Source organism: Anarrhichthys ocellatus, unplaced genomic scaffold, assembly GCF_004355925.1.
Source record: "Anarrhichthys ocellatus isolate YVR2014 unplaced genomic scaffold, GSC_Weel_1.0 scaffold2, whole genome shotgun sequence".
NCBI lineage: Eukaryota > Metazoa > Chordata > Actinopteri > Perciformes > Anarhichadidae > Anarrhichthys > Anarrhichthys ocellatus.
In genome coordinates this window covers 11392617-11417479 of record NW_022280032.1, presented here as the reverse complement: position 1 = coordinate 11417479, position 24863 = coordinate 11392617, and the positions used below count along the sequence as shown (strand labels likewise).

Genomic DNA, 24863 nt, shown 5'->3' with positions numbered 1-24863 from the left:
CTAGCGATTATGGATAAAACCATTGTTTTCTTTATAACTTTAACATGATTGTGAATCTTTTGGCTTCATTTAAATACTATGGATTGTTATCTTAAAGTGAGCATTGTGTGCTGTTGACTTTTCTGGTGAAGAATGTGAACATTAAATAGTCTCTGGGTAGATGATCCAGATCTTTTCAGGAGCTGAAACATCAGAAAGGTTGCATGAGTTCAAAGGCACTACTGAGGTGTTTGGAGACTCTTAAATAAATAATTTTTTTTTTCATTTTTCTTTGTGCACTTACTTTAAAAACTGGTGTTTTGTAAAAAAAGAAAATTAGGATCACTCAGCATCTTAGTAACATGATTAAGTGTTTATTGGAGCTCTATCATCAATATGGAGATTCCAGCGTTTTCCTGTGAGACCTGGAGGTTGGATGCAGAATCTTGAGCCTGGCAGATAATGTTTTTGACCGCAGTTAACTGTAGACTGTCCCCCTGTAGACTAAAGGGAAAAGACTTTTGTGAACAGATAGCAGGCAGTTGGTGTACAGAAAACTATTAATCAGCCCTCAACTGTACATTTAAAGCAGAAAACTTCAGATCACTTTCAAGTCCAGAGACACATTTTTAATAAAACCTTTTTTCCTCTCTGTGTTTGCTTAATGTTATATAGGTCACTGTGGGCCTTGGTTATCACGAGTACCTCACTGCCAAGAGGTCCTGGCTTTAGCTCCTGTGTTTGCATGTGCTGCCTGTGTTAAACAACATCTTCATGTGCTGTGATCATGAGCCGTGGGTCTGCTTGAGAACTAGCACTGGGTGTCAGACAACATCAACTTGCTAAATACTACTTACCGTTTTACATGGGGTGGTTGATTCTACGTTAAGGAACTGTTCACTTAACCATTAAAATACAGTGTTTACATTTGAATACAGCTTTAAATATAATTGAGTCAATTCAAAAGAGCTCATACTCAGGTTAATACTTACAAAATAAGTCTTTTACTTTCCAAATATCTATAAATAAATGCCATAGATGCTGCAATAAAAACATTAAATAACTCAATATTAGTGGCTGTTGGTCGTCTTCAGTATTGTTTAAGCCCTCTAATAGCCCGGGGTGAGCTCAGAGGGTAAATGTGTTACTCGCTGAGGCACTGTTTGTATAGCAAGACTGCTCGCAGTGACCTTTCAACTGTCCTGCCCTTGACTGAGACCTCTGGTGGTTAAGCCACCCTGTTTGGCTCACTCAGCACATGTGCTGCTGAGCAGGGCAGAGCAGCTTAAGGCCACACCGTCTTTTCCTGTTGCCCCCTGCTCTTCCAAAACGAGGCCGATCGGAGGTCTCTTCACCTCCTCCACCGGGACCACACGCAGGAGAAGCAGCAGGAAGATCCTCAAGCGGAGCCGCACTCTAAACTCTGCCGTTGATCTGCTTTCGCCGCTATGACCCCTAGTCTGTCTCTCACTCCACATCCATACTGGACACTGACTGTGACTAAATACAAGTACAGAAAAGGCATGGTGTCACAAAGCCAGCGTAGCAACAGTAGCGTCCTAAAATAACACCGTAGTTGCTTTCTTGTATTCTCTAATTATAGCGTTTTTAGCGTCTGTTTGTAAAGCACCATACCATTACTTTTGACTTCCATCATTTGCTGGTAACTGTGTTAAGTTTTGACAGGCCACATTCTGTAACGGGCGGACAGAATAGCACATGCACACTATGTGGTTTGGGAGGTTAAGACTGTGAAAGCATGCATTGGAGCAAAGGGGGTGACTTAGAGAAGTCAAGTCATTTAGCACCCTCGTAAGATGCCTCATCCTCGTTTTGGCTCTCTGGAGTGCAAGAAAAAAACCACAGCAATCACACTGTGCATCATCTCGAGAGTGAGTTGGCCACATTTACAGGGCATACAAACAAAACGTGTGTGTCCTGTTGTTTGGTTAGTCATTGTTTTTAAGCTTGTTTTCTGATTGTTGTTGTTCCATGAAACTAGACGTTTGCCTACACGGAGATGTAACAATAGCGAGTGACTATGTTGTGACTCAATACTGTGGTTATATTAAGTTGAATCATCTATAGAGCAAAACTGATAGTTGAAAAGGAAGTTAAGAAAGACATCTCTTTGCTGAGTTGCATTTTATGTGAATTTTAATGAGACTCTGGAAAAAAAAAAAAAAAACATAAATCAAAGGAATATATTATAATCTAATTTACTAGATCAAAAGATCTCCCATGATTGCTAATATACCCCACTGTATTGAATGCCTGATGTTCTACAGTAGATCTTAAAAATCATCTCTCACTGGAGATTTATCTTCTCTAGCTTTGTATCAAAGTGGAAGTGGAAGCATCAGGAACAAACAATTGAATTATGTGCAAAGTAAACTTTCTGCAAAATCTGGTAAGCTCTGTGAGATGAAGATATTTACGCCGTTCTAACCAAGCACTAAAGTAAGTGATTTGAACCATTTAATTGAGCCTCCTATTATGTTACGCAAGATTAGCAAAAAAGTAGAGTCCACGGAGAAGTGTTAACCAGTGGCTGGTGTAGTAAATACAGCTGTGAGACCTCGGTGTCACATCTCCGCACGATGACTAAAAGCCCAGCAGCTGCTGAGAGGAAAAGTAGAATCTCCCGCAGCACCCTTTGCTCTCTGGAAGCTGCCCCAGCAACAACAGGGGCTCTGACTTGTAGTTCAAAGTTGTCTTCCTCTCTCTGCTGGCAGGGCTTAGCTCGAGCAGCGGCAACACTGCAACCCTCCATGCGTGTTCTTTTTTTAGCCAGAGCACCAGCATCAAAGCTGTTATACATGCGACCGAGGTACAGTGTGTTGTGTTTATGTTGTGTGTGTGTGTGTGTGTGTGTGTGTGTGTTGATTCTGGGTGATAACACCATGTCCACTTTAGGGGAAGTGTAAGCCTAGTCAAGTATCACTTTTACAAGCCATGGTATCTTCTACAGGCTTGTGCAGTTAAGACGGCATCCTAAAGGGTCAACATTGCTCCTCCTCCCTCTTTAAGTGGACACGGTTTTGAAATCTCTCGCAAAGTTTCTAATTCAGTCAAAATTAGCGTTTTTAAAATCAAGGACGATTCAGAAAGTATTGCCATTGCATCTCCAGTCTCCAGATCCCAGCTCTCCATAGTGTGACTGCGATTGTGAGTGAGGTGTTGAGTCTGCCCGCTGTTTGTGCGTCTGCCCATCTGTCCTCTCCATTTCTCCCAGTCCACTTTCCATCTGCGGACTGTGGGCAGCAGATCTAGTTGAGAACGGCGTAGTGTTTCCACCAGTGAGCTGTTGCCAGCCTGTATTCATGTCAGACTCTGTTGTTGTTGTTGATCCCCCCCCCACCCCCGCCCCTCAACCTCTGTCACTGGTCCAACAAACAGAGGTGTTCAGAACTGAGTTCAGGACCAGAGGCTATCAGCAAACAGTTTGACTGAAAAGATTCCTGGAGAGGCGAGCAGCAGCAGCCCCTGTGGGGGTCTCTCCCTCTCTTTACCCTTTCTCTGTCGGACTCCCTCTCTCTCTCTATCACACTGTTTGCGCTCAGTGTTCATGTGACAGCTCGCACACATCATCTGATTTTGGAGAAACCGTAGGCCGTAGCTGCAGAGATTTCTATTTTGCTCAGTGAATGCCGTTTATTGATGTCAATAGAGATACAAAAATCTTTCAGATTAAAGTCAGTTTACGATATGCCGTCTACATCATGTATCCCATCCGCCATTTGAAAATAGAGCTTTCAGGGATACTCTGTTATTACTGTTAAACACCTCATTCACAAAGCAGAACCTCATTATTCAAAATGAAAACTGTCTTCTCAGTGTGACCGTACAGAAACCTAGTAAGGTGAAAAAAACCTCATGACAAACATTTACAAATGCAGCTTTTCTACATTTCAAGCCTGAATGTGTCACACTGTATCTTCAGAAATGGATGAGTAATTGCTTTATTGGTAAATTGTTTTACATGAAACAAAATGTGTGAATAAACAGTCCTGTGTGAGATCATTACGGCCTAATTCTATAACATGAAATTGTAAGAAAAAAATCAATGCTACTTCAGCTAGCCTTTTTTCACTGTTGTTATGACTCATGGCCATCCTCACTGCTCAGATTGCATAAACCTTTTATGTAATGGAACACTGTGGGAAAGAGGCATCGAGTGGAAGATAAAAAATGTGGAGAGAAAATCAAATATTTATTCTGAGCTTTTTAATTTTTTTTTCCCATTAAAAGCAGACAATTCTCTGAAGGCAGATAGTAAATATAATCCCAAACATATGGACTACATCTACGTGTACCAAGAAATGTTGTCTTTCCCCAGCGCTCAGTATTTGTTTGGTTAAATCATCAAACACTGGGGGAGAGTTGAATATCTGGAATCTCAGTGTCTAATCTGGATCCACAGTGTTTCCAAAGATGTGTTGAGATCGAGTAAATGCGCTGCTGCTGAGACACATTATGCATGACGTCCCTAATATCCTTACAGTGTGGATTCCCCCTGGAGGAAGATCTCAGTTCATCCTCGCTGTTTACCATTTCTGAGTTTGCGGTCTGTGCAACATCAAAAGGCTGCCATGGCACTTAACACAGCTCGCAGGGATCCTTGGAGGGTGGGGGACTGAAGCTCCCTATGGTGTTGGCATTACTATTGTTCCCTGGCGAGAAGACCATCTGATGATAGACAACCATGCAAATGGACACATGCCATCGCACCACATCAGACCACACAGCACCACACTAATGCTGCGCACATTTATAAACCTCTAGGACCAGGCTTTCATTAGTTTTATATATCCATGTGTGTGTGTGTTTGTGTGTGTTTGTGTGAGTGTTAGAAAAACTGAACTTTCTTGTCGATATCTGCTGCACCAATTTACAGCAAAAAGTAATGAAATAGTGGACTGCGAGATTTCAGATGTGTAACAAGCAACGTGTGACACAGGAAGTGCCATGTCAAGACTTTGGCTTGTTAAACTGACATACTGTCATAAGGAATGTTGGTGATGGAGGGCTTTTGCTCAGAGACATAGTTTGTTAAACTGATGGCATTAATATAAAGTGAGTAGTTAGATATCAGTCTGTCAATTGCATTTTACAGATGGCATACTGTAGATTGGCTTATTAATATTTACTTCTAAGGGTAAAAAGTATGGAGAATATAGGCTGCTAGAGTTGTTCTGATACCAGTATCGGCAATGCCTGCGATACAGCCTAAAATGCTGTATCAAGTATTGGTGAGTATGGGAGTCTATGCATTGATCCGATATCACGTATAATTTATCAGCTCATTTCCTTTTACATAGGAACAACAACAATACGTGTCACTTTTTACCCGATCCATACACCCCGCCTGATCGCATGTGCCACTCTCAACAGATATGAGAGAGAAGCGAGAGGGCTCACTCGTTAGCTGCTTCCAGCATCGACTTCCGACACGCCGGTTGTATTTCTCCGGAGCTGATGATGGAAGTAGCTAACGAGTGAACCATCTCGCTTCTTTTTCTTTGTCTCTTTTTCTTTTTTAGAGTTGCACATGCGCAGTACCGGCTCTGTACTGTGTTTATTTGTTCCTCTTTTGCTAAGGGTTTAACCTGAGGCAGGCCATACAGCCATGATAGCAATGTTAGAATAATAATAATATGTGTTGGTTTTTTTGCTTTTAACCTACTGGTAATGGATTCGTGATGGGTATTGGCCGATACGCAAGGTCAGTTATTGGAAAAAATAGTATCGGAACATCTCTAGTATATACTGTACCATTATTAATTACAAATATAATGTCATTTCCAGCTACCACCTTTGCTTGGGTTAGAAGAAAGAGATAAGAGATAATACGTTCAGAACGGCATTAAGTGTTAAACAATCTTTTAGTTTGTCAAAGATTGCTGCGTAGTTCATTTTCCCAAACTTGGATGCTTAGCTCTGTGGCTCAGATGTTAATGCCAGAGGCACAAACTAGGGCTAGTAGGACATTATAGCAACTGTACCTTAATGTCTATAATCTCTCAGTTATCAAGCGCATTCCTTTTTTTATCAAACATAATTCATCACCCTATTCTTGCATCAGGGTAGTTATTATCATTTTCTTTGTTCAAAAAAGTTTTCAAGGGATTTACCTTGAGGAGAAGAGCAGCTTTTCAACATGAAATGGATATAACTGTTAGGAGAGGGTCATCTCTTTATCCTTGAGAAACTGAGAATCCATTCATTGGCTGAGCTCGAGAACCTGACTGACGCAAATGGATCATTGGGAATAGAAGTGTCCCAGCAGTAATTATGTTACAACGCCGCTGCCGCACACTACCACTGAGGTGGGATGGGATGGGCGCGGGTTGCTTCTTTTAGTCTTGTTTCCCTTACATCTTTCCACATAGTTAACACAGTCATACTGGTCGCTCTCTCCCACTCTCTCTGTCTGACCCTCCCTCCCTTCCTCTCTTGTTTTCTGTCTGTCTCTTTTCCATACACACACCTGCTATCAAACCTAAACACACATGAGGAGCAGTGGAAAGTTTCTGACTAACGTTTATCCTGCTCTGCTGAGCGAATGTCTCCTCCCTGTTAAACGACTCATAAAGTGAGGAAAAAGTTGGTAGCTGATCATGTCACCAATTTGTCACTGTTGTCTTTCTGGCCTCTAGAGCTCAGCTGCCTCGAAGCTGAAGCAAAAATGTTCTGTTTCGGGTTTTTTTTCCGTGGTATCCAGGGCTCTGTGGCACTAAGTCAGTTAAAAAAGAGACACGAAATTAATGTAATGTCAATGGTGTTTTCTCGTGAAACCCCAAAGGCACTTAGTCAAAGTCACCTTGCGTAGTCCTCCTGACAGTACTGTGAGAGTGAGATGGAGGATGTCTGTCTGGTAGTGCTGTCAGCACATGATGCCCTTTATTATTGGTTGTTATATATCCACTCATCGCCATTCAGATTTTTTATTTTTTTTAGATTGGATAGATGTCTGGTATTCATCTGAAGAGTGACATCGTTTCCATTCAGTCGGCTGTGTATCGTAGTGAAACATTTTCTCAGCGAGAGCAGGTTCATCCTGTGGGGTTTTCTTTCCTTTTGATGTCATTTCGGAGGTGATAAGTAGCTTTCCGTCTGCGGGTCCCTGTCTTACAGCACCCATCCCCCAGCCCGAGCAAGGTGCTAGCAGCATGGAGGATTGTTTGAACTTGCATCGATCCAATGTGGGATTACAGCTGGGTCATTGGAGAGTTGGACTGAGCTACCAGTCATCAGGGCAGATTAACCACTCGCTGTCTGCTCGACTGCCATTTCAGTGCAGGCCCCCACTGCATGTCTTTGTCACTGTCCCTACTGTGCAGGTCACCGTCTCCCTTTGAACAATGCATTTTTACATCTTACTCGATTGAGTTAGGTTCAGACCGATTAAATATTCTGAGGAAACATATTGCCTCATGAAATAAGACAAGAAAGATGTTTGACGACCTTCTGACATGGATTGGCTTTAAATCTGTAAGCAATTTATGAAACGATTGTCTTCAATTTGACCATAAACCAGGTATATGTGTTTTGATTTTCTTTCGACACCTTCAGGGAACTCATGTCATATCATTTCACCCTCTCCTTTAAATGTTATTAAAATCATTCTCCAGTGCGAGAAATGTCACCCCAAGCAACGCTTTGCAGAGGAAGGGGAAGTGCTGCAAGTCCATGTCTTGCAGACCGCCCCACCTCGCTCTTTACATTTCTCAAAGCCTCCTTTTTTTTCACTTTTTTGTTCGCATGCCCTTGCGATAGCTCTTATTAATTATATCTCATTAGTTGCCGTGGAAACTGAGGTGAGGGAATGTATAACATGAGTTCAAAGAAGGAGAGAAAGAAGAAGAAAGCGAGAAATCATGAGAAAACGCAAGAAAGAAAGAAGGGGGGGGGGGGGGGGGTTGAAAAGAGGGGATGGAGAAAGTGGTTGTTGAGGGATCAGCCTTGTGTCAGATTAACATCAGGAGACATTAACACTAGTGATGCTGCCGGGGCCACAATCCTGCTTTTCACTGCTGGAGAGGGAGATAAGCGCGCTCTCACAAAAGGAGACGAGAGAGAGAAAGCGTGAGAGGGCTGGCTTGCCTCCACTCCCCTCAGGCCAACAGCCCCATTTACAGGTACAGCACCTCCTGATGAAAGCGAGAACAAAGAGGGGGATCTTCATTTCCGACCGCGCTGGTGTCAAGGCTCCATTGAAACAAATCGGTAAAACTGTGGATTTAGGCTGCTCCGCTTTATGTCTCCAGTCTGCCAGAAGCTAATCAGAAACTGAGCCACAGTGTTGACACTTTGAGTTCGATACACTTAAATACGTTTTCATGGATTACTTCACAGAATCCCCATATCAATGCACGTCGGATTACAGCTTCCTATCAGAAATGTACTTCTCTCATAATCGTGTTGTTTCAATGCATATTTACTAGTATTGTGAGAGCTGTGATTCATTCTTATGCAACCGGTGGAGTGTTTAAATAACAAGGAAAGGTCTCTGCCTACTAATTGTAAAGTGAGCGGCTGAGAGCAGCATGTGCACGTCGTCCAGCCTGCATAATGATCCTTCCAGTAAACATAATAAGCACACAGAGTGAAGCCACAGGAGATGAGCCTCTGTTGTTGTTTAGTCTCGGACTCAGTCGGGACGATAATAAGGGGAAGGATCAGAGGGGAAGGGTGTCCCCAAGGTGGTCCCTCCCTTTCTTCCTCCTCTCCATCTCCTACCAGGCTCCCACTGACTCCCCCGCAGAGGGGTAAGTAAAAGGGTCGTGAATAACAGGAAGTGGAGGGGCAGGAAGTTGAGTCTTGTCTGCCCACGGCCTGCGGTAGGATACTGAGGCCAACAGTGCCTCACACAGGAAGAGCAACTGTCACGGCTATGCTCAAGACTTTGGCTGCTGTCCATCACCTTCAGAGAAGTGACGGCTCGCTTGCTTCTTTGACACAAGTCAGATAGAATGAATTCTCGGATAACCTTTTAATATATTTATATGAGATGAGTAGACTGGAAAAGAGCTGGTGTGGTGTAGTTGATGCAGTGTTGTTACGAACATACGGAATAACACAGGCCTCATTGTTTTTGTTCGTTAGGAAAACATAAATCTACTCTGTCATTTTACGTTGCCATTTATATAGGACAACGGTTGAGGGAGAAATGCCTCAACTTTGTGTGGAGTGAGCACAGGCTTGAACGCAGAGAGGGAGGAGGATGTGCCGGATCCAGTAATTACACTGGGAATTGAGCATGTTTTATTGATTGTGAAAGGGCCAGGCCTGTCACCAAGCCTCCCAGTCTCTCTCCATGGCCTGTCTTAAGGGAGAAGCAGGCGGACTGACCCACCTGTCACTTGACCAGTCTCACACCTCGTCATGGAGAATCAAATCGGCTCTGGTCAGAAATGATTGTAATGCTTAGGTACTTCCATGGATACAGCGTGACAGTCTATTTAACAGAAGGTACAGTACAACGCGGACTCCCAGTGCGGACACGTCATATTGGCTCTCTGTCAAGCTGATGTCGTCGTTCCTTTGGCGACATATTCTCTGCACATCGATATATGTGTTACTTAAAAATGTCTGATAAGCAACTTTCAGAAGTGCTGGACTGGTTTATATCAAAGCAGACCAGGTGTAATATATCAAGGGCTTTTAAAAGAGTATGTGAGGAGATGCGGTTATACAATGTGCTGCTTTGTGTGTACAAATTAGGGATCCACATACAATTTATCAACCTCAAAACAACAGACAGACCATCAAGTTGTGTCTATGGATGTTGTACACACAGTTTGTGCTTTAGGATTGCTGGTGTTGTGAATACAGACATTACAAATAGCTCTGAGCTGCTGTGAGCAGAGATGTTCACACCTGATGCTGCACTTGTTGTCCTCTGTGCGTCCACATTGAAAGGGCCCCTCTTGGTATGATTACATGGTGCTCCGTCTGGTTTACCTGACCAAAACTGACCTGTCAGACAATGTAGCTCATCCGTTTTTTAATTTCAGTTTCTAAACGTTCGCTGTAAGGTCAGTCCATGTTTTTTGAGCTTTTCGAGCTTCAGTAAACATGTAAACAAAAAAGTAAATCATCCATGCAAAGATGCAAAATGACCTCCCAAACGAAAAGGCCAGAAAATGTCTAAATCTACCGTTAGAAAAACTGTGGAGTAAATATTTTCAAACGTTAGCAAACCATGTAAACTTCTAGTTTCACAGAAAGGGCTGACAGCTGCCTTCACTTTAAAGTACATCTGTAGTTCAGCACAGACAGAAAGTAGCGAAGTATCAGCAGTAGCTCTAATGCCTAAATTGTTTTTATTTATTTCACCAGGTTATTACCGTTAAGATTTAATATCTCTTTCTCGAGAGCGTCCTGGCCAAAACGGTAGCAAAAGAAGTTTCACATAAAAGTGCAAACCACAAACTTAAAACAAAACAGCACAGAGTTAAAAACAACAAAAGAGCAAGTTAGCTTACTGCTGTAAATCAATGGAGTGAAACAGAACACTGTAGGCTATACTTTTAATGACCAACAGCAGTGGCCAGAGGCATTACGATTTTGGGTTGTCCGTCCCATTGTCGTGTACGCGATATCTCAAGAATGCTTCGGCCATCTCTTCAAACATTCACCTGGAACTCGAGGGGGAATTGATGACATTTTGGGGGTTTTTGGCCATCACTCAAGAATGAGTATGCTAATCATGACAACATTTCACACAAATAGTCTAATCGGATACAATGGTGAAGGGATGGCATTTTCTATCCAAAAGGTCAAAGATCAAATTCAATGTGACATCATAAAGCTACATGAAGCTAAATACCTTTATGGTCATTATTCAACGCCATAACTCAGGAACAGAAGGAGCGATTGTGGCCATATTTCGCATTTGGCTGGATACTGAATTGATGACACTAAGCTTAAAACTGTGGGGAATGTATAGAGCTTCAGTGCTGTTGGGTTGAAGATGTGAGAGAAGGATCCACGTTTTAGAATTTAAAGCTTCTTTGCAGCACCATCCATATTTGAAGCATTGTCCGCTATCATGGCTACAACTTTGTGTTCAATTAGAATCGGCTTTATTGGCCAAGCATGTTAACACATTTGGAGCCAAGGTACTAGTATGAGATCACCCTCTTCACTTACTCTCCCTGGATGACAACCAGGACAGGCTGTTCCTTTGGTAGCTCGAATGCTTTCGCTGATATTGAGCTTCAGGTGATTGTCGTTGCACATGTGATGAAGCTCTCTATCGGTCCTCTGTACTCTCCTCTAAAAATAGTCCCTATGTGAAGACGGCATGTTCCTCTCTGTCAATGTAGTGATAACTTCAAATTTGCCAAAAAATACACTTAAAGTTACAGTGTAAAGGATTTAGCAGGATTTATTGGAAACGATTGATTGTGATATTCATAATTATCTTTTCATTGGTGTATAATGACCTAAAACTAAGTATCTTTTTTTGCTAGCTCAGCATGATCTTTTTATATCTATATATGAAGCGGGTTCTCTTCACTGAGTCCGCCATTTTGCACCGCCATGTTTCTACGGTAGCCCAGAACAGACAAACTCTGAAGGCCTGCGTAGTTCTCCCTATGGAAAGGGAGGAGTGACAGAAGGGTATTCAGTTGGATACAATCTGCAACCTCACCACTAGATGCCACAAAATCTTACACCCTGCTCCTTTAATTCCTTTTAATAAATTACTTTCCAAGTCTACATAAACTATATCAGTCTGGACAGACATGGATGTAAACTGCAACTTGACTGGTTGGCAGAGGCATAAAACCACAGGGCGGTAATTCTAGTTATGTTTATCTCTTTGTCTCCGTTTCTCTCTCTCACTCACACACACACACAGACACACACACACACACACACACACAGAGCACATGATTTAGGCCACAAACAGATACTCTGTCCCCTCCTAACACTCAAGAGAAGTCAGAGTGTCACACACAAACATGTACTCTGCTACAGTGCGGACATTGTTCTCCTTTGTAATCTGACCATCTTCTGACATGTCTATCATGGGTACCGGTGCCAGCTGAACATTTCCCAATTAGTTCTGGAGATCAAAATTGCGTTATTTAAAGTAATATGAAGTATGTTGGGATATGAGCAATGGCAGCATTAGATGGAGTGATAATTAAAATCCTGAAAATTAGGTTTTCTCAGCTAAATGTTTTAGCTTTCAACTAACACTAAGTCACAACACTAGGAGTGCGGCACACCTGCAGTCTGAAGGCCCTCTCAGCTTGTCATTTCGTATCTGTGTTTGAGAAATGTAATGACACAGTCTATTATGCCTCTAGACTTGAACTGTCCTGCTGTGACAGCTCGTTTGCATAAAGAGAGGAAAGGATGTGTGAGAGTGTCTTGATTCTTTCTGAAGTACAGTTTCATGCTCAGGTAACATTGATGAACACATTCACAAACGCAGCTTGCGGTAGGTACTGTATATTCAGACCAGTCTCAGCAGATGATTACAGATTAGTCCACCTCAGATAAGCTCCTCTAACCCAACACCAAGTTCACACTTGCGCGCAAGGACAAAACTGAAGAAAACTGTCAAGTAGTGCATCAAAATTCAAAGATAACAAATACAACTTTATTTACAACCACCTATAAAAAGCAAACGGTACAAACCCCTATTACCACAGATCACATACTACTGCATACAAACAGAGAAAGAGATTATCTCTTGCAGAGTATAATCACCACAGTGGTCAGTTGTCTGTCGAGTTCATCCATTGCTGCTCGGCAAAAAGCAGTGAACAAAAAGTGTCTTGGCACTGTCATGTGATCTGAAGTAGTGAATCTCCATTACCTAAAAGAAAAGAGAGAATCAAGATTCCTTGAGAAATGTTGTTTCCTGTCATTGCATTTACTTTTTAAATACACAAAGAATTCACCAGCAAACCTGTTATTTCCAGTTAAATCACTGAAGGTTTAAATATTATACAAACACAATGAAATATTATGAACTCATCACTTTCTGCAACTTGCGCTGCTATTGCTTTCAGGGTGGCTCAGGTATCTCTTTGGGGGAGCTGAACACCCCCGATTTCCCTCTTCTTCAAACACCACTCTGTCAATGTTTCTGTGTGTGTGTGTGTGTGTGTGTGTGTGTGCGTGTGTGCGTGTGTGTGTGTGCGTGTGTGCGTGTGTGTGTGTGTGTGTGTGAATGAAATGGGGAATGAACAAGAACGTCGTCATTCTGGCCCTGGCCTGTTGTGATGTGGTTTGGGAAATTCTTAGTGAGGGTTCAGGCGGAGACTTTCCTGGCGCAGACAGCCGTGCGTGGGTAGTTAGCGAGGTGATCTCAGTCAAGTTTGCCTACAGTGGAGCCCCGATTCAGACAGCCAGACACCATAATGCCAGTCCATCTGTAACCCATAATGACTGTGTGCCACTGGAACCGGTCATTTTCGTTTTCGCTGCCAATTCGGCCCCTGGCGTCCTCGCCTCACAACTGCTGACTGCATCTAATGGCCTGAGTTGTTAACCTTTCTACATTTGTACTCATATGGGAAATGTAGTTGTTTAGACATTTTTTATTCGCTGGGTGTAAGTGATGGATGCGCCTCCAGGGAGGGGACTATATCTCTTCCTGCAGAGAAGCAGAGACAGGACAGAGTAAGATGTTCCCTGGGGAACAGTGCGATCTGAACCACTGGCCAGGTTACAAGCTCATGTGGGAATATAAACCCCACCCTCCTTATCCCCGCTGGCTTTTCCTCCAGCCAGGAGATTTCAACTACTGTCAAACCCAGACTGGGTGCTCTCTTAATCATCTTAAGAGCAAAGCTGGCATCAGGGCGGGTCTGCTCGAGAAGAGCAATGAAATGTTGCTCTTCTTTTTCTGCAGGAAGGGAAATGTAGACAAATTATTTCAATTAAGGTGAACATCGCTTTGTAAAATGCTATAAAGAAAATATAGACGTTAATCTATATGCAGTGCATAAAGAGAAACATCTCTATGGGGAAAATGAAGCTACAGCCAGCAGCCCGTTAGCTTGTCTTAGCGCAAAGACGGGAAACAAAAGGAAAACATATTTTGTTACTGTTGGAGAGAGCCAGGCTAGCTGGTTTCCCTTTCTGCTAAGCTAACTTGCTGCTTTCTTTAGCCTGGTATTTAACTGACAGATAGTGGTATCAATCTTTTCATCGAACGGTGCAAAACACCTGTTCAGTGAGCCTGGTGTAGCTGCTGCCCTGTCAGTGTAAAGCCGTCTTTCATTGACTTCAGCTGTGGTTCAAGTGCAGCAGCAGAGCAGATAAGGGTACACCATGTGGGTGTCATACTTTCTGAATGTGCTTGAGAACAGAAAGCAGAGCCCTCCGCTGCTTTGAAGTGCTTAAGGAGACATTGTTGAGTGTCAAGTTAACTTTCTGCCCCCCCCCCTCCCTCTCTTTCTCTTTCTGTCCTCTTGCAGATTGTGGTGTTGAAAAGCATATTGCGAAGAAGAAAAGAGTGTATACAAGAAGAGAGACTGTTGCACAATGTGCTAGGAGAGTGCGGGAAGAAATCGTGTTGTTTTTCTGATATTGTTGAGGCGTCAGAGAGACCAGAAAGGACGCAGCCATGGGGCGGAAGAAGATACAGATCACCAGGATCATGGATGAGAGGAACAGGCAGGTGAGTGTCAGAATTTTCTACCTACATCAATCCATCTATCGACATCATCACTCTATCAATCTATCCATCGATCTATATACTGTATATATATATATATATATATCTTATCTGGGGCACTTTTTTAAAGGTTCAAATATGGTTTACGTATGAATAATATAAATATTTTAATGTTAATAACTTCTTTCTTAGTTTATCTGACAAAATGCTACCATGTCCTTCCTTTTGTGTCTCAGAAAACCGTCTGCTTTGTACCTGTTTGAAGGTTACAGTCGTCTTCTATTTCCCTTTCTGCCTTGGACCAGAGTTCAGCAGCTGTCATGGTGTGCATGGATCTAAAAAGACATACCTCCCTCCCCAAAGTCCCAGCCAGCTGAACAGGGACCATGACATTTCTTTGTCAGTGTGGTCATATTTACAGACATGATTCCCCTGCCACCCTGCAATTTCAGCCCGAGAAGTTGATGAGGCAGCAGGAGCACTGGGCTGCAGCGGGGGCCTCGTGGCGTGGGAGTGAACTGAGGGCAGCGAGGAGCACAGCGGGCCGCCTGTGGCCTCCCCACACTGTAGGGCTTGTACCCTGGCCCGGCAGTATGGCTGGGCCCCTTTGCTGTAACACTATGTGTTTGCAGCTGTTTGGTAGCAATTAGAAGCAGCCACTGCACCACAGCACCCTCTCATTTGCAGGGTGGGTCAGCAGGACACACAGCACCCTTCTCTGCCTCGGCTACACTGGTCCCAGCTAGCCGCAGAGAGGGAGAGAGCTGGAATTCAGTCTGTCTGCTCATGTTAAATATAAACTCCCAAACAGCAAAACACTGTACAAAACAGCCGAGGCCTGTTTGAATCAAGAATAACAGGCTTTGATATCTATAGCAAGAAGGCTGGGTCCATTTCTTTTTTAGCTACGCTCTCTTTGATTTAAGAGCTAAGTTGAGGAAGCGTGAGCGCACTTTTTGACAAATTACACCAATTATTGAAGATGCGTAGGTTTCCCATAGCCAAATAGAACACATCTTGTTAACACCCCCTCAAAATATAATTTGCATTCTTCACAGGTGGAACAACTATTTTGCTGTGCACACAGAAATATTACAGAGCTACAGTGGTGCTACCTCTCCTGAGGGTATTACAGTAACATGATACGGTACTAGCCAATCGGTACCCTGACCGTGTCTGTGTCTGTTACTGTGAGACTAGCAGGTCAGCCAAGTGCAGACGAACAATCCATACTGTGGGCCAATTATCAGTATAACACCTGGCTCTGGGTTGGACCCAAGCAGGACAGTTGGAAGGATTCATTGCTGGTATCTACACTGTATGCAATGACCTGTGACATCAGGGGGAAAAAAGAGAGGAAATTACATGAAGAACGGTTGTCAACTGTTCGCGAGAGCATGCACGTATGAAGGGAGTGAGGGAAGACATTTAGCTGTATTGTTTCACAGAGAAGTGCACCTACAGAGAGAAACGTTGCTTATTATTAAAGTGTCTCCCAAACTCGAGTGTTTGCATCAGATTTTAAATGTCTCACTGTATAATTTGTGAGAAAGTTTATCAGCAGAACGCAGGCATTTCAGCTTGCATTTAGTTTGTTTTAGCTGGCTCAGCAGAGAAATTGCTGTAACAATAGGCTGCCCTGCAAAATACAGCTTCGGTATAAAGTGATGTATGCGTGTGTGTCTTTCTCTCTTTTTTTTTTTTTTCCCATGGGCCATGAAGCGAATGCCATATCCCTGGGGCGTGCTCCTAAACAAGGGGGAATACTCATTAGCATACGGTCCCCATTGTCGTGAGACAATTTGAATCTTTATCTACGCCGCTCTGCTGCTAGCTATCCATACTCTTAGCGTTAAAATGAAAGAAGTCCCTAAGTGGGCTAATTAGATAGTATTGCCATACACAGGATGTTATGTGGGGACAACGGGGGCCCCCTTGCATTATCACTGCAAGTGCTTTCGGAGGGCTGTTAACCTTTCAGGATTTATAACACGGACTGTGGCAAAGGCTGAGAAGGTCTGTAATTGCACAATCTATCAGGAATTGTGAGCGCAGAGTGGAGACAGGCAGTGAACTTAGCTGATATTTTGCTTCAAGTCATTACCTACGCTGTATAATGACAACACGTTTTCATAATTCAGAGTAATGAAGTGTATTGTGCACAAATGACAAGTAAGATAAGATAATTACATTTAGTCATGTGTAAGTGAGACCTTTTTGTGCAGCTTTGTGTTGACACACTGCTGTGTAGCCCTGCAGCGTTGAATAAAATGAAACATGAAGGCAGCAGAGGTCCTTTCATGCATACCGTAGGACGGTAAAGACCCAAATACTGAGCCATTTCCTTCATAAGTGATGGTTCTACAACACAGCGACACAGTCCATCAGCCAGACTGACACGCTGATTGTAAATAAATGCTATAGATAACAACCATTCAACAGCACCACCCTGGTTGGTTCTCCTCATTTACAGTAGTCACAGCAATTAATACAGTTTGACTCACAGACTTGCACGCATTTATTATACACTATTATCTAACATTCATGTTTTCATCTTCACTCTCTGTTTTACTATCATTCCCGCACAAACAATGCCTAACAGTGGAATAATATGGACCAGTGAAATGTGGCCCCTCAAAAAGAGAAAAGTATTGTGTTTTGACATGGCAGGTTGGGAACTCATAAACCGCACATCATAACAGTGGCACTTAATGAGCATTTTTTCGTGTCTTTCACCTACTTCCCCTGGATCTGCAGGGGGGGACGATGGTGGAGAAGGGAGGGCACACATTAGTCTTGAAAGTTAGTGTAGGGAAGAGGCTGGTGTGAGCAGTGTCGAGTGACGTCTTATGGATGTCATTAAGCAGGCTGGGGGTAATTGCCCAAGTCATTAAAAGTTTGATGATTTGCTGCTGGGTGGAGGGTTGCCTGCCCTTGCTGTGGCTCATTTTGGATTGTGCTCTGGCACTTCAGATGCCTGTAGGCGCCGAGCAGCTCTATCTCTCTCACTTTCTCCCCAGGGAGCAACACAGCGCATACCTCCCACTTTTCAGCCTTCACCCATTCCTGTGGTTCTGAGCGCTCATCATTATTATTTTGACAGGTAAAGAGCTTGTTAATAGACCATGGACAGAACAGAGGAACACTGTTAAATGTGACAGCCACCGTATATATTATCATTGTTCAAGATGATGTGTAGTTTCCATAAAACTGCGCTGAAGCAGCAAAACATGAAGTCAGGTGCTTGTAATTTGACTGCCGAGGGTGCACCTTGTATCACTACAATGCTCACGGATGATGCGGAATTATTTGCAATTTTATCAAAATAGCACATGGCCTCTTATTACAATTTCAGTTTTCAACAAATTAAACAAGCCAATTGTCTTTAAACTGGATCATTCTGGTTATTGATTATGATATTTCTAAGAAACCTACTTACGTTTACTTAACCAGCATGTCATCCTCTCCACTAAACAGGATCAGTCACGGCTACTCTAGGTTTCAAGGTCAGGCCCACCCAAGTAGAGGAGGCCTTTGCGGTCTCATTTGTCCACATGGGGATCCTGGGGCTGTCCTCTCTCCCAGCCAGAGCTGATCCATGCAGACAGTCGTGGTGGCCCTGGCCTGTCTCCCAGGCCCGCACACTCTGGCATCGCGTAGCCAGGGCAGCAGCCACAGGGCCCGGGTCACTCTGCCAGCTGGTGCCAGACCTCTCTGACTCTCAAGCCCGCTCTCATGTCTGCCATGGGCGCCGTCAGAGGTGACATGAGGTTCTTATAAGGCCGCTAGCTCGTCACCCCTCTGAAGGTGTTAGTGAGTCAGGCATCTCCTGCCGTACCCCAGTCACAGCTGCACTCTGAGTCCCAGATGTCTTGTTTGTCATCTTGGCACCTCTGCCTGAAGACAGACATTGATAGACCTTTTGATTGACACATCAACTGTGTTTGAACATGTGTGTTGAGGTTTGTTGTAGCATATGTTCTTATATACCATACCGTTTCATGTGGCAGACTGTCTTGTGGAGGATGGAAACAATAAATGTAGAAGTAAAAGCACGTGTGGCAGGCACATACTGTATGCTCGTGCTTTAGATTTTAGATGCATTTGTCTCAAGAATATTACACATAGATGGTTAAATATGGCATGCCCAGCTGTCGGAAACAAAATGTAATCATTTTATTTCAAAAAGCAACTAAAACTAGTAAGCACAGTTTCTCCAGAAGGCAAATTTGCAAATTGGCAATTTTTTGTAGTTTTCCCCTTGATCTTCATTTCGTCAATTCCTGTAAATCACAGTAGAATTTCCATCAGTAAACATTCCAAACTTGTATTTAGGCAAATAGGGCGAGTCTCTTATGGTATGCTTTTCTCTGCTGTAGCACCGCTCTGTGATATTTACTGATATGATTGCAGATTTCTACACAAACATTTGCATCGTGCACCATAACATATTTTTTTTTAGAGTCTTGAATGTAAAACATGAAAAACTGCTACCCAAAGTATATAAAATATACATATGAGAAATGAATTACCAAGCTCAATTAAAGCTCAGTAAAACAGGTCATGGTGGTAGGGCACTTGGGAAGAAGTTGGAAAAGCAGAAAGTGTGAATTGAGAGCAGAATTACCACCTCATCTTGACATTGTGAGAGCTTCTTAAAGGTCAGGGCTTTGAGTCTTGCACAGTCTAAATGAAATGCTAGCATAGTCACTGATCTGTCTGGTATTGAGTGAGCTGTTGTAACGACCTTATTAAAAGCAGAGAAAGTTGGAATCACTCCAGTTTATTGGAAGTTTAAATGTGGCCTCCCTTCTCTTTTGCCTTGACATTTGATTTCTCAGAACATGTGTAAGATGCACCGGTACAGCGATACAACACAGCTTTACAACACTCAGGCTAATCCTGTCTTTGTGAATTACATGAATTAGTCAGGGAGCTAGCCTCTTGCCACTCTGACGGCCCGTGTACCACATCTTACTATAGAAGCAACTCAAATTTTTAAAACCACATTGAGTGTCTTTGTGGGTGTCTTTGACTTGGTGAACCATAGGATAGCTCCGCCAGTGAACCTCCCACTTGACCTCAAGGATCTCTGTGGTTTTCCACCGTCTCACCAGTCACCCCAGAGAAGATGTGGGTGGATGGAGGTTATATTTGTGTACGTTGGTCTTTATGTTTAGAGCTGTTTTGTGTCATGACTGGCCATACTCTAACAAAAGGAGGCAAAACTGTATAAAATAGCCTCCTTCGTTCACTGTTAAAGGTAACTGTATGAGTACAGAAGAGCAATGTGGTCGCCACCTTTAATGGCGGTGTGAGCAGTAGCTGGCTTTTGTAGAGGTACTGTGTTTGGGGCTGGGGCAAGGACCAAGTCTCCATGCTGCTGCTGAGGTTGAAATGAAGCGGTGCCTGGGTCAGCAGCGCTGCACTCAGCACTCTGCCACGCATCCAGGTGGAACAAAGTCCTCGCTCAGCGTCTCATCCTGGGCTTCCTGCTGAAAGGTGACATCTCCATGGCTTAACAGCCACATTCATCTACTAAAGAGCATACAATTTGTTAATCATTTTCCCACATGACAGTCCCTGCTTTCCAGTTGGTTAGGCGGACAAAACAAATATGCAAGCAGGCAAATGAGCGGGTGGGCAGCCCTGGTGTTTAGTCAGGGGAAACTAGTGTCAGCTGGTTAGAACTGCAGGTGCTCTAGGTGGGTAGAAACGGCCCTGATTCTGGTCACATCATATCCCCTTATCTTCCTCCATGCAGTGAACCACCTTGAGGAAATCATCAGAAAGACAAAACCCTCCCATGTTTTTTCTGTTCCACCGAACTCACTCAAAGGCTTTATGTGTCTGCCATTTGCAAGGAAACATGTCACTTGATTGAGCTCGTATTTAAACCTCGTCATTTTACGAAATGTCATTTCAGAATCTGGTTTGTCATACGAGCTCGGCTAACATCGGTGCATCGAATAGAAAATGACACGAGGACAGGCTCCTCCATGTCTAGAGTGGGGATAATAGTCCTGTGTAATTACCTGTAGTGTGTACGATTTGAAATTCATTTATCACAGTTGGAATGACCCCACTGTCTGAGCGTTACATAGACACTATGCAACACATAGGATTATACTGCATTATACCAGTTAAAATGAGGGTATAGCCGCAAGCTGTGTCCAATTAAAGTTGAACAAAGCCAGCTCATCTGCTCAACTCCTCTCTTAGTAGGTCAGTGAAACTGATGGAGAATACAGACACATGCACTCCTCTGTGGCTCCGAGCACAGCTTTTCACATTCACAAGCCACACTGTATAGTACACATTTGACAAGATACATGCATTTTTAGCTTGAGAAACGACTGTAGCATACTGTAAAGAGGTGGTGTCACATGATGACGTGTGTGTGTGTGTGTGTGGGTCTGAAGCGACCACAGAGACAGAGCTGCAGAGATACAGGACATAAAGTCACTATGCAGAGAGGGTTGCGTTACCACTGGAGTGATGTATGACCCAAAGTCCCATCTGAGGGCTCATGTTACAAGGCTTATGCTGCACTACAGAGATAGCTTTCCGTATATGGAGTCAGGGGCTACAGTAATGTATGGACCCCTGTTGTTGCCAAAGCTCTGACTCAGCTCGCTGACTCGTGCCTCTAACCCTGACCTCTGTTCTGATAACTAGACATTTCAGACTTGTACTATGTCATTGCAATCATTCCTAAAGGAGGAATGATCTTGGTATCTGTCACCTTGGTTAGCATAATTGTTGTAGTATAATGACACTGTTAATATTGTTATTTAGGACTTAAGTTAAGCGTCTTAACTTATGCTAATTTTAAAAAGTTAAATTTCAGCCTAAAGCAGCTCCACATTTTTTCTTAGAGCAAGTTGCCACCACAAGTATCAGCTGTGTATGTACATTTACTGCACATAGTACAATTTTTAAGTACCTGTAATTGCAGTATTTCCATTTTATGGTATTTTTTACTTACTTCTACTCCACTAACTTTGAGTGAAGTACTACATTTTTTTGCGGGAGTATTGTTAATCTATGGTATTGTCACTTACAGTAAAGTAAAATATGTGAATGCTTCTTCCACTACTGATAATTGTGCAATGAACATGGATTTGGAAATGAATAAACTACTTCCTTCTGTTGCAATAAGAATCCTAGATTAACATTTACACTTGTGAAAATTGCGTTAACAAATGTATGTTTTGTTCACTTGACTTTGATCTCCTTTTTAATTTTGAGAAACAGTTTCCCTCTGTAATGGATGCTTGTGTTTTCTGTGTGCTCCTCAGGTTACCTTCACAAAGAGGAAGTTTGGCCTGATGAAAAAGGCCTATGAGCTGAGCGTACTATGTGACTGTGAGATAGCCCTCATCATTTTCAACAGCACTAACAAACTGTTCCAGTATGCCAGCACAGACATGGACAAAGTGTTGCTGAAATACACAGAGTACAACGAGCCCCATGAGAGCCGAACCAACTCTGACATTGTAGAGGTGAGTGAGCGTCGCCTTCTTGCTTTGTGGGGAAAAACCTCTTTCACATCATTCCTTTTCCTATTTTTCTCTTCATTACGATTTGACATACAAAACTTACATTCAGATTTAACAGATTTAGACTAAATTAATTATTTTAGTGCTGGATTAAGACTATAAGATATATTTCTTCTGTGACTGTACAGCTCTGTAAATGCTCCACGGGTGTAATGTTTTAGACAAACAAGAGTGAGGAACAAGTAACAGTTTCCCTCTTAGTCACCATTCAGATAGGGCACAGGAGGTCTGCAGTCTCTGATAAGTTCAGCTGCTCTCGTGTGGCCATCAACTGATGTGGAGAACCTATCTCTGCGCATGCATGCCACAGTAGCTGCTGACCACCACTGTTTCCCATAGATATTGTACCTGTAGGGCTCAGTTCTCTGGCTACTCCTCATCACAGACCGTCAGCTTGGCTATAGCTGCAGTGAAAATACAGTGTTTAGTACATTCCATACTGCTCTGTAAAACTCAACAAGCACTTGGGTTTTCTGGCAGCTCCTGCGTGCCCGGCGACTAGCGGAAGAGTAAACCACTTGTTATGCCAGCATACAAAACTGTCAGCCAAAAGTGTAGAAGCCAAAGTAAATGAGAATGATTAGGGATGCATCCTGTTCCAAACATCTTTCATTGGCACACACTTGTGTGGTTTCTCGGCTTATTCAAGATGTGCTTTAAGAGGCTGGTATCTCCATTCTGACTAAATGGAAGCATATACAATGTATGTTAATGCCTATTGATAAAAGCCTGATACTGCTAATATGTAGTTGCCCATTCATTTTAATAGCACTTATTTAAAATAAGATTAGCTTTCTCTGCACTAGGATACGTTTTATTAGACAATGCAGCCTGCTGCATCGCAATTCTCCGGTGTCTTTACTGCCACCTAAAACAAACTGCATTTTTTTTTTTACTGATACTCAATTAAGAGACGTTAAAGGATTAAGATGGGTGAGATTGAAACATTTCAAGAATCCTAGCTTTGGAAAAGACTTTCACTTGGAGGAATTAGTGAAATTACATGCGGCATAAAGGAGTCAGCTGTGGCCCATTATCTTTTATTCATGCTGCTGCTGCTTGTGAATTACCTGCTTGGCAGAGCTGCAGAAGAGTGCTTTGGCATCCAGTAGACTCATGCAGTCACTCCTCCATCAGGGGCCCTCGGAGCAGAGCAGGGGCTCACCTGCATAAAAAATACATGGATACATTCCTTACTTACGTAACAGTGACCACACATTTTCGTCTTTTTGCCGTGGCTCTGAAAGCTGTCTTACTTTAAAGAAGCAAACGCAACAGCATCTTATACTCTTGAGTCTTCATAGGGGTTTGTCACTGCCTATCAGTTTGGTCTTTCCACTTATTTCACATATGTAACATGAATCTGTGGTCTACCAATGTATGTTTATGTTGACAGTGTGGTGTAATTGGAATGTACATTGTACATAAAGTAGCACCAGTGGTCCCATGCTGATCTCCCACTTAGCCCTTCTGGCTACTCTCAAGGAAGCTGCCCCGGTGCACAAAAGGCGAGATCAAGCCGCTTTTGTCCCCGCTCGCTCGGCCAGCATCTTTGCACATATGCACAAATGTCCCTCTGCCTGCTGGCTATGTGGTCAAGGTTCAGAAGTGAGGAAGCAGAGCAGAAGTAACCAACCCAGTCCAACTCGCAGCATCACCACACAACCCTCACATAGCCGTTGTCGGTGGGGGTTCGTAATCTAAGAGATTTTAACATAATTTAAGAGAAATTCTGATCTGAACTGTTTTCCCCGACTGCCTCTTTTGGCAAAGACTTCTTTTCAGCCTTTGAGCTTCTCTACAGCTGCACAGATCCTTGTGCACTACACGGAGGAGCTGATGCCTTATTTATGGCAAGAATCCAGCCCTCCTCCATTTATCTCCTGAAATGGGTCTCACATGAGGACACTTACACTGGACACTTATCTAAATGTTTTAATTGTGTTAAACCCATCCTATGCCATGCAAACAATCATGTGCTCATTTGTCCGGTACGGGAGGCCAGAAAAACCCTCTCCCGCTTTTCATTGGGAAGCTCGTTCGGTGTGAGAAACTAAATCAAAGGTCACATTCCTGCTCAGTAGTACCATCTGTAGATAAAGGCTGATCTGTGCAGTGTGGGAGAACAGTCTCCATGTTTTCCACAGATGGATGCATGCCTGGGCCACAGTTTGATAACTCAGTGGAGGGCTATGGACTTTGTCTCAAACTTGGCTCGTAGTCCAAAGCAGAGCAGTCGGCCCAGGTTTCTCTTCTATGTGTATGTTGGTGTGTGCGTTTGTCTGCGTCCGCATGTGTTGACAGCGTTAACCTTACCAACACTCCAGGCGACAGGTGAACTGTTGTATGAAATCTCTCCTCTTATGCATTCACCTGTGTGTACTTCTTAACAGTATGAAGGTGAAATATTATTGTTTGAGTTTTTGTGACTGTATTCGTTGTCTTTTCATCATATTGAACAGTACATACAAACCCCTCAACACAGATAGACGCACACATGTACAGACAAGGTATAACACCAATACATGTTCGAATGTACTTTGTAAAAAATACACATTTCTGTATCTTTATTCGTTTGTAATGCAGAAGAGCAACACACTCCTGTCTCAAGATCATACTTATCAACATACTATAATTTCTCTGGAAATAAATGTGGTATTTATTATGGTTGT

General features: G+C 43.0%; 1 protein-coding gene across 5 annotated transcripts in view; it reads left to right on the top strand.

The window, feature by feature from the left end:
* The window catches only part of mef2aa (myocyte enhancer factor 2aa), a 60175-nt gene that overhangs the window by 6099 nt on the left and 29213 nt on the right, over positions 1 to 24863 (top strand). For all 5 annotated transcript variants that reach the window (XM_031856602.1, XM_031856576.1, XM_031856610.1 and 2 more), the window contains exons 2-3: positions 14430 to 14632; positions 21931 to 22134. In XM_031856602.1, coding sequence (XP_031712462.1) covers positions 14579 to 14632; positions 21931 to 22134 — 258 coding nt within the window. In that variant the 5' untranslated portion in view covers positions 14430 to 14578. The remainder of the gene's footprint in view (positions 1 to 14429; positions 14633 to 21930; positions 22135 to 24863) is intronic.